At 40.1% G+C, this 13,907-nt stretch overlaps 1 protein-coding gene across 9 annotated transcripts in view; it reads left to right on the forward strand.

The window, feature by feature from the left end:
- ADAM22 (ADAM metallopeptidase domain 22) overlaps positions 1-12,829 on the forward strand; it is a 140,634-nt gene extending 127,805 nt beyond the window's left edge. For all 9 annotated transcript variants that reach the window (XM_035319526.1, XM_035319524.1, XM_035319528.1 and 6 more), the window contains 2 exons: positions 4,825-4,948; positions 6,186-12,829. In XM_035319526.1, coding sequence (XP_035175417.1) covers positions 4,825-4,948; positions 6,186-6,206 — 145 coding nt within the window. In that variant the 3' untranslated portion in view covers positions 6,207-12,829. The remainder of the gene's footprint in view (positions 1-4,824; positions 4,949-6,185) is intronic.
- Positions 12,830-13,907: the final 1,078 nt, after the last annotated feature.

Raw genomic sequence — 13,907 nt, forward strand, 5'->3', positions numbered from 1 at the left:
CTTGGTTGATCTTCCAGTTGCTGCAGTTACTGGAAAGCTGTGTCAGTGTGAAGCCCTCAGCAGCGATGGCAGCAGGCAGTTCAGAGTCATCGTGGCCTTGGGGCACCCCAGCTCCTTGGTGAGGATGACTTTGTCCCCCCGCAGGATGCGTGGCCAGAGCAGAACCTCCCTGCTCTGCCATCGGGGAGAGACCCTTTTCTTAGGAAGCTCTGCCCCTTCAGGACGGAGTTTTCCTGATTACCACCAAAGCAAAATATTGGCCTTGTTGGCAGCCAATGAAAAAATAAAAATAAAAAATGACATCAATAGGGTCAGGATTTCTCTTCAAGAATTAAGCAAAATAGTTCATCAAAGTGTGTGAGTGCTCACTTCTGGAGCATTCATTACTGGGCAGTGCTTGGAGTGAGGGGCTCCAGCCCCAGCCTTCGCCTCTTCTGCAGCTCCCCCAGAGCCAAACCTCCCCTTCCTCTGCTTCTCCTCCTGAGGAAACCTGTGCATGTGGCTGTTTCCCAGAAGGAACTGCCTTAAAAAGCTAAAATGCTGAGCCACATCAGTGTTTTTAGAAGACTGAAGCTTCCTAACAGAGGCTGATTTATGCTGATAACATCCTTCACAGAGATGAACCATGTGAGGAGATGTCAAGTCAGGCTGACGTATCCACACTTGAAGTGCTTTCACTGAATTGACTTTTAAGTGAATTTCATTAAGTTATTTCAGTCCCCAAAACAGAAGGAACAAAGTTCTCAAACTGTGCAGATCAGTCATGGCCACCTGCTATAAATTTGGCTAAAGTGACACTTGAAGAGGTCACAAGAGATATAGTTGTGGGACCAGGGAATACGTTTTGCAATGCCTTGTGTGGGCCAGGATTCCCCCTGTTTAGAAGAGAAGGCCTAGCAGGCAAACGTCTGTATGCAGGTATCCTCCACCTGCCTTAGCATATTCTTCTGGATCCCAGCACAATCTCCCCATGGCATTAGTTTCAGGTCCTAGAACAGAAAGAGACACAAAGCAGCCAATACATCTTGCTTCCTGGTCAGAAATGAAAATCCTTATGATGTGTTGATGTGCATGGCTTCATTTTGGGTTGGTGCTAAAATTTCTGAAACTCTGGTACAGATAAGACTGCTTTCCCAATATCTTGTATAGGTTCAGCTGGAAGCAACATTTGTCATGAAAGCTAATGGATGTGATAGCAGGAGAACTAAAACCCCAGTGAAAGCTAAATGGATCCCACCCTTGCCCCAGACTGCAAAGTTTTACCTACCTATGACCCTGGCATTACCTGCAAATGTCCCTAAATGCTGTTTCTTCCATCCTGTAAATGAGAAAGGACATTTCTGTCTCTTTCTCATTTAAAGTACATGTAAATCTGGGATACACAGCACATACACAATTGCAGGGCAGAACCTGAAAAGTGACCAAAAAAACCCAAACAATTATGCTGATCACACAAGATGCATCATCAGCTCTGTGAGCATCCACTTCAACAGTGATATATGTTCCCAGACTCAGTAGATGGGACTAAAGACAACAAAAACCAGCACCTAACTGTGGAGCAGAAATAAGAGGCGAGAGCCTGTGAGGGGAGGGCAAGGTTATTTCTTTAAGTGTGCAACTGCATTCTCAATGTGTTTGAACTGAGAAGTACCCGAGGAGGATGCACACGCTGCTCCCAAAGAAGCCATGGCCTTACACATGCAGGTGAGCAGTGGCGTGCACATCAGTTATGTGTGCAAAACGCAGGTGAGCAGGCAACACGTGTGGAGGGGAGAGGTAGGAAATTTAGGCAGCTATGCTGAAGGTCTGGGCTTCAAAATCTTTCAAAAAGGCAGTGCTTTGTCTGCATAGGATTTTAAGTAATTTTTTTAAAAAGTATTTCAATTGGGAACATTTTTTTTTCTCTTTCTTCCAAATCTTAAAAAAAATATACTTCTCTATAGCATAGGATAAAATTCCACTACCACATCAAGAAGGAGGATTCTTCTCTCCCACCACCAGCATACTGGTCTAAAAGTTGCAAGTTTAAGTTTGTCACTGAGGAGGCCTCTGCTGACTGCAATGGAAAGCTTTAGGCACCACACAGGGTGAATCCAGCAATATGGATTCAGCTGGCCAGCTCTGCTTTCTGCTGGTGCTCACATGGGGACTCTTCTCCCAGTTCTCTGTGCAGCTCATCTTCAGTGAGAAGCAGCTATTTAACATCTCTGGTTAGCTAATCATAAATCTATTTCAAGTGAGATGTCTGCCCCCAGGCTTTTTCTGTGCAACCTCTTTATACGTATTGTGGCATAGAGACTTCCTTCAAACTTTGATTGCCATTCCAATTTCCTCCTCTTTTTTGAAAAATGGAGGCCAGAAATTGCTGCTTAGGTTTTGGGTAAAAGTACAAATCTACCTGGCTGCTAGGGGTCTTCCCACTCAGAGGACTTGCCTAGCAGGGAAAGTGTTCAGGATTCCCCATTCCTGGGAGGATATTGCTCCTTCCAGCATCACCTGCTGAGGCTGATGGCCAGGTAGATTGCCTGTGGCTTTCCTTGTCACCACAACCTTCTCTTGCACTGCCAAAAATAACCCATGGGAAGAGCCAGTGGTGTGCAGGAGGCAACCATGGTACCTGCATAAATACACAGCTTTCTCATAGGGGTTACCAAGCCAGATCTAACACCCTTGGTTCTGTGCTTCTAATCATTATAAATTTACCCATCAAGATTTTAAATCCTACTGCAGCTGTTGGGCAAAGTTAATGAATAATCAGATTACTAATAATTTGTAAAATCTACTATTCTTGTCTTTCCCCCTTCCTCCTCTCCTTTTTATTATTATTACTTTTGATTCTATATCCATTAATATTTGTTTTGTGATCCTTATCTGTCCAAGTTTGGGCCCAGATGAGAGGACTCGTAGGGGTAGTGAAGAGCAGAGCACTGAGCAGGGCACTGCTGAGAACCTTTCTCTGGATTTCTTTTTAAAAATAATTTTATTTTATTTTATTTTATTTTATTTTATTATTTTATTTTATTTTATTTTATTTTATTTTATTTTATTTTATTTTTGCTTGTGCATTTTGGTGCCCAGATCTGTGATGCTGGACATATGAATGCCTTGTTTTACACTACAGTACCTGTTTAAAATTTTCTTCCTGAAAATGTTCATGTATGTTCAGTTCATCCTAATGGGTAATCAAAGTGCATGCACTGAAGATGTACTTTTCAATGTTGGGATAACTTACCGACCCCAGTTTTTAAAGTGCTGTTGAACTTAGAGGCTACAGCATGAGGCATTAGAGCATCATAAGGCAGGCCGGAGAGCTGTCACCATGTGATTTCCATTGACACCGTGTTGCTCGTGGCTACCATCAGTCATTGTTTGTATGGGAGACATGAGTGTGCTGTTGTAGGGAGCTACAAACACAAGAAAATGAAGCACTATTCCAAAATAAAAGAATAATTACTTAAAGGTAAATGAATTTCACTCAAATAATAGATATACAAAACAATTCCAGACACTAAAGAGTCCCTGACCTGTCTGTAATCCTCTCTAGACAGAAGGAACTAATCCTACACATCCTGGAGTGAGGGTTGCCAGGCCTGGGCCCTCTGGCTCCTTGGTATCTGTGGTGTTGATAGTGGTGCTCGTCACTGGGCCTACAGCTGCTCAACACACGAGCCCTTGCTGTCTGAGGGGGCTGGAGGACCTATGTAGAGATTGAGGGACAACTTCCATCTTCAGGGATACGTTAAGCTCAGAAAATAATAGGTTACAGTGCTCAGGGAGGCTCTGGGTGATGTGCCTGCACTAGTGCGAGGCCTCCTTAGGAGAATACCCTCAGTCTGCAACGGAGAACAAAAAGACAAAAAGTCCAGGGTACACTTTCTACTTTTTTTTTGTTGTTGTTTTTCCTCCTTTTATTTTGCCCAGAACTAGAGCCTGATAGGAACCTCTCAAGTGGGAAAAGTGCAGAATCTCAAAACAGAAGCATACAAGAGTTTTTCTTGGGTATAAAATTTCAGTCAATAATGTGCTGCTGCCTTATTGACTTGAAAAGAACGCCTTTCATGTGATTCAAACATTTACTTGCTCCCGCTTACTCTACTCACCTTGTACAGAAATGCTGATTGCCATTGACTAATCAGTCCATTTTTGTATATTCTCATCAGACTCTTTCTTTGGCTGGAACAATATGCACTGTATGATGCTTGCATGTCGAATAATTTGTTATTAGCACTTTGTATATGCCTTTGTTCCTTCACAACTAACAGTTTGGCCTCTGAGTGCATGCATATGTGTAAATTAATGTGTTGTTATAAGATAATTAATAGATTTATTTGCTATGTTTTTATCAACATAGGAGATGTGTAAGATATATATATATATATAAAGACACTGATAATTGCCATTTTTCCATCCACTGGCAGAAGACACTGTTCAGCTTGATTTTATACTATTATTGTTTCTATTTAGGCTTCATAATGCCATGTCTATCTTTTAGTCCTGTATTTACTCAATTAAAGATATGTTTTGTTAATTTTAAAAATATTAATTACAATACCATATAAATCAGTTTAAGAAATCATTTTTATTATGGAATACAATTCTAATAAGAAGGAAATTTTATTTTTTTTCCTCCAGTGTTCCTGAAAGCTATAAATACCTTTATTTATAGTCATGAAATTCTTAAGACTACTGACCAAACAACTTTATCCCCCCAATATTGAGCCAATAAGACTTGGTTCTGAACCACGCTTCAGAGTAATGGCAGTTGCTGTTGCAGTGCTGGGACCCGAAGACATGACATTTATTTTGTGTGTTTCAACACCTCAGGACACTGTCTCCTGCAAAGTCTCCATCTTCATCCACTGGGTCTATTGCTTCCAGCAGAAAGTACCCTTACCCGATGCCACCGCTTCCCGATGAGGAGAAAAAAGCTAACAGGCAAAGTGCCAGGGTATGGGTAACTATTATTCTCTGTGCATGTTTGTCGGTGATGTAATTTACTGGTAGTTTTGCAAAAGCAAAGGGTAGCAGATTTCTGAGCAACAGTGAGAGCATTAACTTCGTATCCATAGCTCTGGAAACTTCCAGAGCTTCAGGCTGAGCCTCTGGCACAGGTCAGAGCAGCCTCAGTGGCTGTGTTTACAGATAACCCCTTTGGGTTGCTCTCCCACCTGAAGCTCAGATCTCACTGCTTTTCCTAGTTCAAACGGGAAGCATGCCTGGGCAGCCTTTGGGCTGTGGGGGAGGATGGGCAGCCCCAGAGCAGCCTGGCTTTCCTCCCTTACCCCTTCCAGGGATCTGAAGCAGTCAGAGATGTGCATCTGGGCTGGGGGATAGCTGCTTTCCAGCATTATGGAAAGGTGAATAAGCTGCAGTTGAGGAGGACATGAAGGGCTAGCACCAAGCCCTGGGGTTGCCCAGGGTGGGCAGAAACCTCTGGAATGAAATTTCCAGCTGCTCCCAGAAGGCAACACAAGGTCATTTTTTGTGTCAACTCAGGCACAGCAGGCATTTAAACAAGCAGCTCCTCTTCCTCCTAATATTTACTTCAGGTGTTGTACTTGTGATAGCTTTAATTAATGTTGCTGAAGCAGGTGAGATTCCCAGCCCTGTCCTCCACCCTTTTATGCAAGAAAAAAGGAGCAGAGTGCTGCTGCTGGGGCCTGTAAGCTGCTGCCCCACATCCTGCGGTGGGCAGGAGGTGTGTGAGGGGCAGCAGGGGGTCTTGCAGGTGTACGTGGAGCCGGGAGCTGGGAGGCAGGGCTGTGCTGGTGTGTCTCAGCCCCGCTGCTGCCTTGGCGCCAGCTGAAGCCCATAGCAGAAATCAAAGATGTCCTGGGCAGGGTTAGGCAGAAGACAGTGGGAAATAATCTCTGTGCTAGTATTAATTACCGTAACTGTGAGGTAAAAGCTTGCTAGTAGAAATCTGATGTAACACCGATATATTTCCTTCAAACTGTCTGCTCCTGTGGAGCATTACTCTGCTGACTGCAAGTTGTGACAAAATGGCCAGGGCTGCCTGCTTGTGGCCTGAACGGCCCACCAGAGGTAGGAGAGACCAACAAGCACAGCCTTGGTGACCCAGGCAATGGAGATGCTGTTCCTCAAAGAAATTTGCACTGCTTGGTCAGCTGTCTGCTTTATCTCAGTGTATAATGTGTGTTTGTGTTCCTTTTTCCCTTCTCCAGCTATGGGAGACTTCCATTTAGCTGCACTGTTTTCCTGGGGTGACGTCAAGAACTGTTTACTTCAGATTTTATAGAAACTCAGCATTGCTGAGTCCTTGCACATTCATCTGCTCTTCAGACAATGGGAAAGATCAACACAGATGCCCGTGATCACAATGGGAACCTCCTCTCATTTGGAAGGGAAAAAGTGGTCTTTTTTTTTTTCTTTTTTTTTTTTTTTTTTGGTCAACCAGAATTTTATGGATTTGGTGTAAAGAACAACCAAAATCATACCAATTAACAGGGGAGTATTAGACTGGACGTATTGAGGCTGTTCCGCATGAGAGATACACTTACCTAGCATCCCAGCTGCAGTCAGGTTGTGAGTCCCACCCAAGAGAGGTTTTTCTTGGGTTTAATGCAGTTCCGAGTCAGACCAGACCAGGCTTGGGAATGTGTGTTCAGGAGAACCCGGCCAATGTAAACTTGTACGCTGTGTGCATGAACCTTGTGTTCTTTACTTTCCACATGTAAGGGATAAAAAACATACCGTAGTAGCAATTAGCATGCAGGAGTAAGAAATATAGATTTATTTTTATTTTTTTTTGTGACAGGATTTCAAGCTTTGAAAGGCAACTCTTTGAACCTAAATGTCAAACAAGGATTTTATTTTTTTTTATTTTTTTTTTTAACCTTACGTGTTTATAATCTCAGTATACAGATTGTATATATGTAAACATTTGATAATGTCAAAAATAGCTGTTATACATATGTGTATTTTGCCAAATGCCTAAAGAAACAGTCATGACTAATATCATCACACTTCAATTTTTCTAATATTATGAGCAGACAACTGTGGAAATACAGAAAGTACAGTACTGTAAAGCCATGTCTCTCAGAAACTGGTGTTTGACCAAAATCTATACTATCTTCTAAGTAACTGACAATCTCAAATATATGGTGGAACACAGAAATCAGTACAGTGGCACTTTGTCTTAAGTCATCGTAAGGGGAACCAGCCAACATACGCTGTCCAGTGAGATGACCAGCGTATTCTCACACCGGTGCGATCAAGAATGATCCTCTAGACAACAGAGACAGAGTCTTGAACTAACGTGCAGTACAAACTTCCTGAAAATTTGGGAACACTTTGATGTAGTCAATTCAGGATGTGGTGATGTGAAGTCCTTCTGGTGAGACTCGCTGTGTGTTTCTGACAGAGCATTTCAGATGCTGTTGTGGATGGCAAAGTGTATCTTATGAGAAGCCTAACAATTTCACTGCACTAGATAATAACAATACTGGGCAAGTGGCCAGTTTCATTGCTGTCTTTTTATTTGTTTCTGGAATCTCCTTTACCATGTGCTAGGATGCTCTGCTTGCTGCCCCTGAAGTCCCCTTGACAATTCTGGGGGGCCATAAACTGAGTACAAGTGAGTTTAGCCTATAAAACAAACCAACCAACAAAAAAACAATAAAAACCCCAACACCTTTACCATGGAGATGTTGGTCTCCCGAATAAGCGGATGGTGAGATTTCTAGGACCTGAGACTTCTAAAGGGTGTTGTAAAAGCAAATGTGGTCCTCTGACTGGAAATTTTCATTCAGTAAGAAAATTGGACCATATTGATTCAATTTATAGTTCTCCAGCTCTCCAAAAATGACAAATTCTTAGCTTTGGGTAGTGCCATTACAGAATAGCACACGTGATTCTGTGTGGTGCAGCTGAATACCTTGCCCAATGACCGAACGATCAATTAGATATCATTGTGATGGGAACATCTGCGGTGTTTCTGAATCTTCTACCTCTTTCATGTATTTCCTTTAAAAAGTGAACCCAACTCTTTCAGCCTTTTAATATATTTTTTTAACTTTTAAGTAAGTCAATAAAGTCACGTATATGTAAGATTAAATTAAGAAATGTCAGCAGCTATAAAGTATGTAAGATTTTTAGAAGCACTATATTTTATGATTAGGCTGTGTGTTGGATTATAACAAAATATTGGAGTTCAAATGATTTCCTTCACAGTCGGCAGGTTCTGGTAAGTATTTTGGAGAAAGGCAAATAAGAGTGAATACAAGTACAAGACAGAACAGCTGGAAGGAGCCAGTCACTTGTAATTGCTTTAGGAAATGATTCTGCACTTTTGTGAAGAGTAAATAGTTGGCAGCACAGAAGAATATTTTTTGCAAAGATTTACTTTGAGTGTAGGTAACTGGATTAAAGGTAGTTGGTAGCGTATAGCTCATGAAATAAGGGCCTGAGCCATAATCACTTGAAATCAATAGAATTCTTTTATTGATTTCACTGGACTTTGAGTGGGACCCTCAAGTTCACCTTAATTAGGAAATTATGATAGCCTCACAGCTCTTGTGTTACTCTGTTGCCTGGAAGCTGTTTTCCCCTTCCACATTAGTATCTTGTCTCTAGTAACTGGACTCTTCATCATGTGCCTTTTATGATATTTTGTTTGGTTACAAACTAGCATGTAATTTTGAATAATCCTGTTAGCTTCTGGAGCGTGTTTCATGTTTACCGCCCTTTACTCTTCCCTTTCCATTTTGCCTTACCAAGAAGCAGCAAGATTTGGCAAACAGAACTGGATGTACCATATTGGCTGTTTGTGTAATGTTCATAGCTTATTGTTTTGAAAACAAATGGCTCTCCTGACTGTATTTTCAATGTACTATGTACTTAGAGCTTCTCACATGTTTTGGTACAATTCATTCATAGCATATGATGATACAGTTGTGTCTGTAGCGTAACTTTAACAGTCACTTTCACATTTGGGGCTATGTCGTGACTGGAAGTCTAGTTATGAGCTCTAAGTTTAAGTTAAATAAACATTGACTTTCTCTTTGATGGTCTACAGTGAGAACATCACAAACCTTTCATTTTTTGCAAAATTCTTCAGCAGAGAATTTTGCATCAACTTTGTAGCTTGGAGATCTTGTCAGGGCACAAAACCTGAACTCTTTTCAGGTTCAGCCTGGGAAACTGGGCTGTGAGAGCCTCTAAAGCCAATGGAGGTCAACGAAGAAGTTGCTTGCTTGCATTTCTGTGGTTTAAAATGCAGTGTGTTGAAAGCAGCCAGATCTGTAACCTTGAAGACTGCATATATTTTTATCCATAGTAGTTGGTTACACTGGTAATAGCAATATAAATTGCCGCATAATACCTCATCCAGTCTCCAACAGAGCACTTGTATTGTCAATAAGGTAACTCAGTCATTTTGACTCATTCAGACTCAAACTTTTATTTTTCTTTTAGTAAATTAACTAGTTTTTGCCAGCTATGCTGCAGAAACCTGTTGAAGTGGGTGGTAGTGGTGTGTAATGTCGAATACATTACAAGTATTTGTCCATAAGAGCATACAACCAGCAGGATGAGCTATACTTAACATATTTTAACATGTGGGAGAAGAACCTTGTATAATTTAAAACAAAATTAGTATCACTAACTGATGGAGTCTGAAAGTTATAGACTGTATCCAAATAATAATGCTGCACAATGATGCTGCAATTTAATAACTAAAAATATACCTGCTAGTTCTGGATTGGTTAAGAATTTGATTAATCCATGCTATTGCCTTTTGGTAAACATGGGCAGTATACCAGAAACGGTTGGGACCGATAATTCACGTATAATTTTGTTACCTGATTTAAGTATGACATATATCTTTGAAGACAGCCACTTCCAAATGGTTTATGAGTTTTGTTCCTGATTTATGACGTTGACCCTGCTAAGCTGATGTACTCATTAGATAATTTTGATTATGCTAATGAACAAATGGACCTTTGGGCTATAGCCTTAAGTGAAAAGAGAAATAAATTATGTCAGTAGCTAGTGTGCCGAAGTCCTCTTACCTGAATCACTGTTGCTGGTTTTAAATGGACGGAGGGGCCTTGTTAAGATCAATGGGACAACTGTTTTCAAAACCAGGGCTATGAGTAGGTACATACACTATTTACGTGGCATGCATGCACTACAAATTCAGACCAAATTTACATTCATTTCATTGCTTAGTATCATGGACACTCTAGACATGGTAAAGGCTCTGTTGGCATGTGACAATACATGAAGTTTGCTTTTGCCATCAGGATGTAATGTGAAACAATGAGACTCCATAAGTCTATGGGATAATAGGTTAGCTCTTAGCACTTGCTGTCATCAAATCCCATACAGAGCTGTTGTAGCTGAACTTACCAAATTCCAGTGTAAAACTGAGCAAGTTGCTGTTCCCTTTATTCTGTCCCCTTTCCGCTCTTACTGAAAAGCAGTCCCATGAATGGTAATTACATCCACTAGCAGCCTCGTGTTGATTGACTAAGATCAAAAAGTTGCCAAGTGAGTGGCCTTTCCACACAAGATAAAGTCTTTCCAGTGCTGTTACTACATCTTTTGCTCTTGCTACAGTATAGATGAAAGAGTGTCATGCCTCATTTGCAATTTGCACTGGTAAAACCATTTGGTGGCTGTCATCTGGTGTCTTTCTCATCCTCTAGCATTTTAGAAGGATAAATCTCCTATCACTGTGAACCTAAAAGTCATGCTACATCCTCATTTTCTTCCTCCAACTCTCAAAAGTATCCACTTCTTCCTCTAAGTCACATGAATATCCCTATCATTAGTAGACTGTGTTACTTTCATCAACCACAATGTAAAGTTGATTTACCTCATGTTTAAGAGCTTGAGCATTCTCGTCTCCTCTGATGCCAGTCTGACCCCAGTATTTGCCTGGCTTCCAAACCATACGGCATTGAACAGCAATATGGGATTTGACTTCAATCAAATTTCCTGAAGACAAATATAAATAAGTTGCACGTTTGTACAGCTTGTCAGCCCTTGACTGCATGGTGGGGTGAAGTTTCTATGTGCAAATAGCTATCACGGAGCTATAATAAAGAAAAAAAAAGGAAGACAGTGAAGTACATTGTGTAGATATAGTTGCAGTATAGATAGGACTCTTAAGTGTGACTTCACCTGAAACAGGAAATGAAGTGTCTACCATTGACACTAAAAACTCCTTTGACCCAAATATTTTCCAAGTTGGCTTATGAGAAATATTTTTGGTACCTCAGGTATGGATGCTGATGTAAGCTAAAGCTTTGGAAACAGTAGCTCCTACAGCCGGCAGATGGTGTGTTGTCATTCCAGAGCAGTTTCCTGCAACTAATTAGGAATGCACTACAACAATCAACACAAATCAGTTGTTATCTCAGTCGAGTAACCAAAACGAGCAGTGAAAATAACTTCAGAACACAGAAATGTGTTTGGTTGCTCACACTCAAGAAACTCTGTCCCTGACTTTCAAATTGGCTCACCGGGCTGGGGCTGGCATTTTTAGTTCTCTAAAATCCAGCCTACACACGTTTAAAAAAATACTTTAGCTAAGCAAGCTCTAAACTGTTTGAAAACTTTGGTTACATAGACAAGCTGTAACAGCAATATAGCTCAGCATGAGATGAGGAAGATTGGTGAAAAGAAGGCCAGAGTAGTTAAAAAGAAACATTCTCTAAAGGGAGAAGCAGAGGTGTCACACTGTTTTTAATTACAGGAACATAAAAAGTCGAAGCAACAAGCTTTTTTTTTTTTTTTTTTATGTATCCTCTGATTAAAAAAAAAAAAAAAAAAGTTTTGGTTAAAAAAATCTTAACTTGAGGCCTTAAGACCTTATATATTCTAACTTTAGCATGGAGAGTCTATTTTTACAACCAAATTAGGAATTCTGTATATAGGCCTGACTGACCATGTAAGTATAGTGGTGCTAGCAGCTAATCATGCAATATTGTAAGGCTCTGTACAACAGTAAATGCTGATTTATTTTGAATATTGGTACAAGGACTCCTGCTCACTGCCTGTGTAGAGAATCTAAATATTTTATGCTTGGAAATACAGTCCAGAACATATTCAAACTGTGAATATATAACCTGATTTTTCTTTTCTTAAGGGTAAAGATGTATTACAATAGGTAGTGTTTTATATAGAATACAGTACTTATTTTTATTGTTGCATAAAAGCAAAATATTTTTTTCAGAATAGCAAAGCATTACAGAATTTTTAATCTGCTGGAGAAAACACTATTTACAGTATGATGTTCTTTCAGCAAAGCTTTGGGGGTGGTATATACCGATTGGCTCTGCCAGCTTCATTTTGTGCTAATGTTTATCTTGGGCATTGCTGTAAGAAAAAGCTATTTTTTCACTCATGCTAGCCCTTACTGGTAAAACATTCAGAGAGGCAAGGAGATGTGTTTCACCACTGGGGCTGGGCTAATGTTTGCAAAACCAACCAATCTACATCATATTGTTGTCTTTGCTAATTAAAATCCTTTAAAAATTGTACATGATGTAATAGAAACGTAAGATTTTGACAAACACCAAAATGAAGCATTGCAATTTACAACTTTCGAGCTTTGAGTGTGATATTTTTGTCATCAACATTACAGGCATTGGGCTGTTGAAGTGAATGAATCTGGCTTTCACGTAGCTAAAAAAAGTTGCTTTTTATAAAATAAGATCATTGTAATTTGGTTCTAAATTCCTGCTCACTTTTAATAACAGCATCACAGTATCCACTTCTATGAGAGTATTTAATACAAATGCCTGTGGTTTTCAATGTTACTAACATATTGTAACATCAGTAAAGTGACTTTCAATGACAAGGACTGTGGTGTTTATTTTTCTTCTTATACTTAAGTTCTTACATTTACTACATCTATATCCTGTGTTGAAGGTCTCTCCAAGAAAAAAAATGCTGAATGTGTGAGGGAAAAAAAGGCTATTGGCTAGTAATAAAATGGAGATGCTGTTTTCAAACTACAGGTTTGATACTGATCCTGTGAGCTTCCTGATCTTTGCCTTAATGTCCCACTGTTCTCAACACAAATCTAAAATTAATCTTGCTTAGGTATGAATGTCTGAAAGCAACCTAGAAAAAATATTTACATTTTAAACCATTGTCAACTGTTTGCATTAGGATCAAGAACAATCACCCCGTTTAGTATCATAAAAGCATCCTTCCCAGGATGTCATCTGGGAAAGAGAACCTTTATTTTGAGTTACAGATGTGTCTCTCTAAAGCAGGTAACTTACATCTTCAAACTGCTTACTGAAACTACATTAATGGCGAAGTAGCTTTTACATAGTTGCTTTTTCTTTTTTAGTTAGATGACAGCAAATACTGAGATCACTCCTTAGTAACCTTATTGTATTAGTTTGAATCTAAAAGTGAAAGATGCTTATTCCATCAGTCCCCGTGAACACACTTGGTTTTGGAAGTGCTCACGGCAAACAAAAGGCAATGTTTCTTTGGTTAACTAGAATTTCTTCCTTGTTCTGGAGCTCTTTATTTTACAGGTTTCTCTGTTTTGTGTTTTCAACAAGATCCACGAAGATAACCCTGTTTGTTCACATTGTTCTTGCACCATTTTGCAGCCCAGCAGCTGATGAGCTGATTAGTTCAACCTGGGGAAATAAAGTGAGGAAGAAGACTTAGAGTCTTGTTATTGGTCCTCTTCCTTCATTGCTCTAGAGGTGTCGTATTAGCACCACCACCCTCCACCAAAACCACACACAAAATACCACCCTCCCTTCCATCAAAAACAATAAATAAAACCACAGAACCACATCCCACCTTGGTACTTTTCAAAAGCAAGTAAGTTGTCTGTTTACGTAAGTGTTTTAACAAACTGTACCATTTTTGTATGGTGCAGTTCAGCTAAATGCATTTTTCAAGCCAAG

This window comes from Oxyura jamaicensis, chromosome 2 (genome assembly GCF_011077185.1).
Source record: "Oxyura jamaicensis isolate SHBP4307 breed ruddy duck chromosome 2, BPBGC_Ojam_1.0, whole genome shotgun sequence".
Lineage (NCBI taxonomy): Eukaryota > Metazoa > Chordata > Aves > Anseriformes > Anatidae > Oxyura > Oxyura jamaicensis.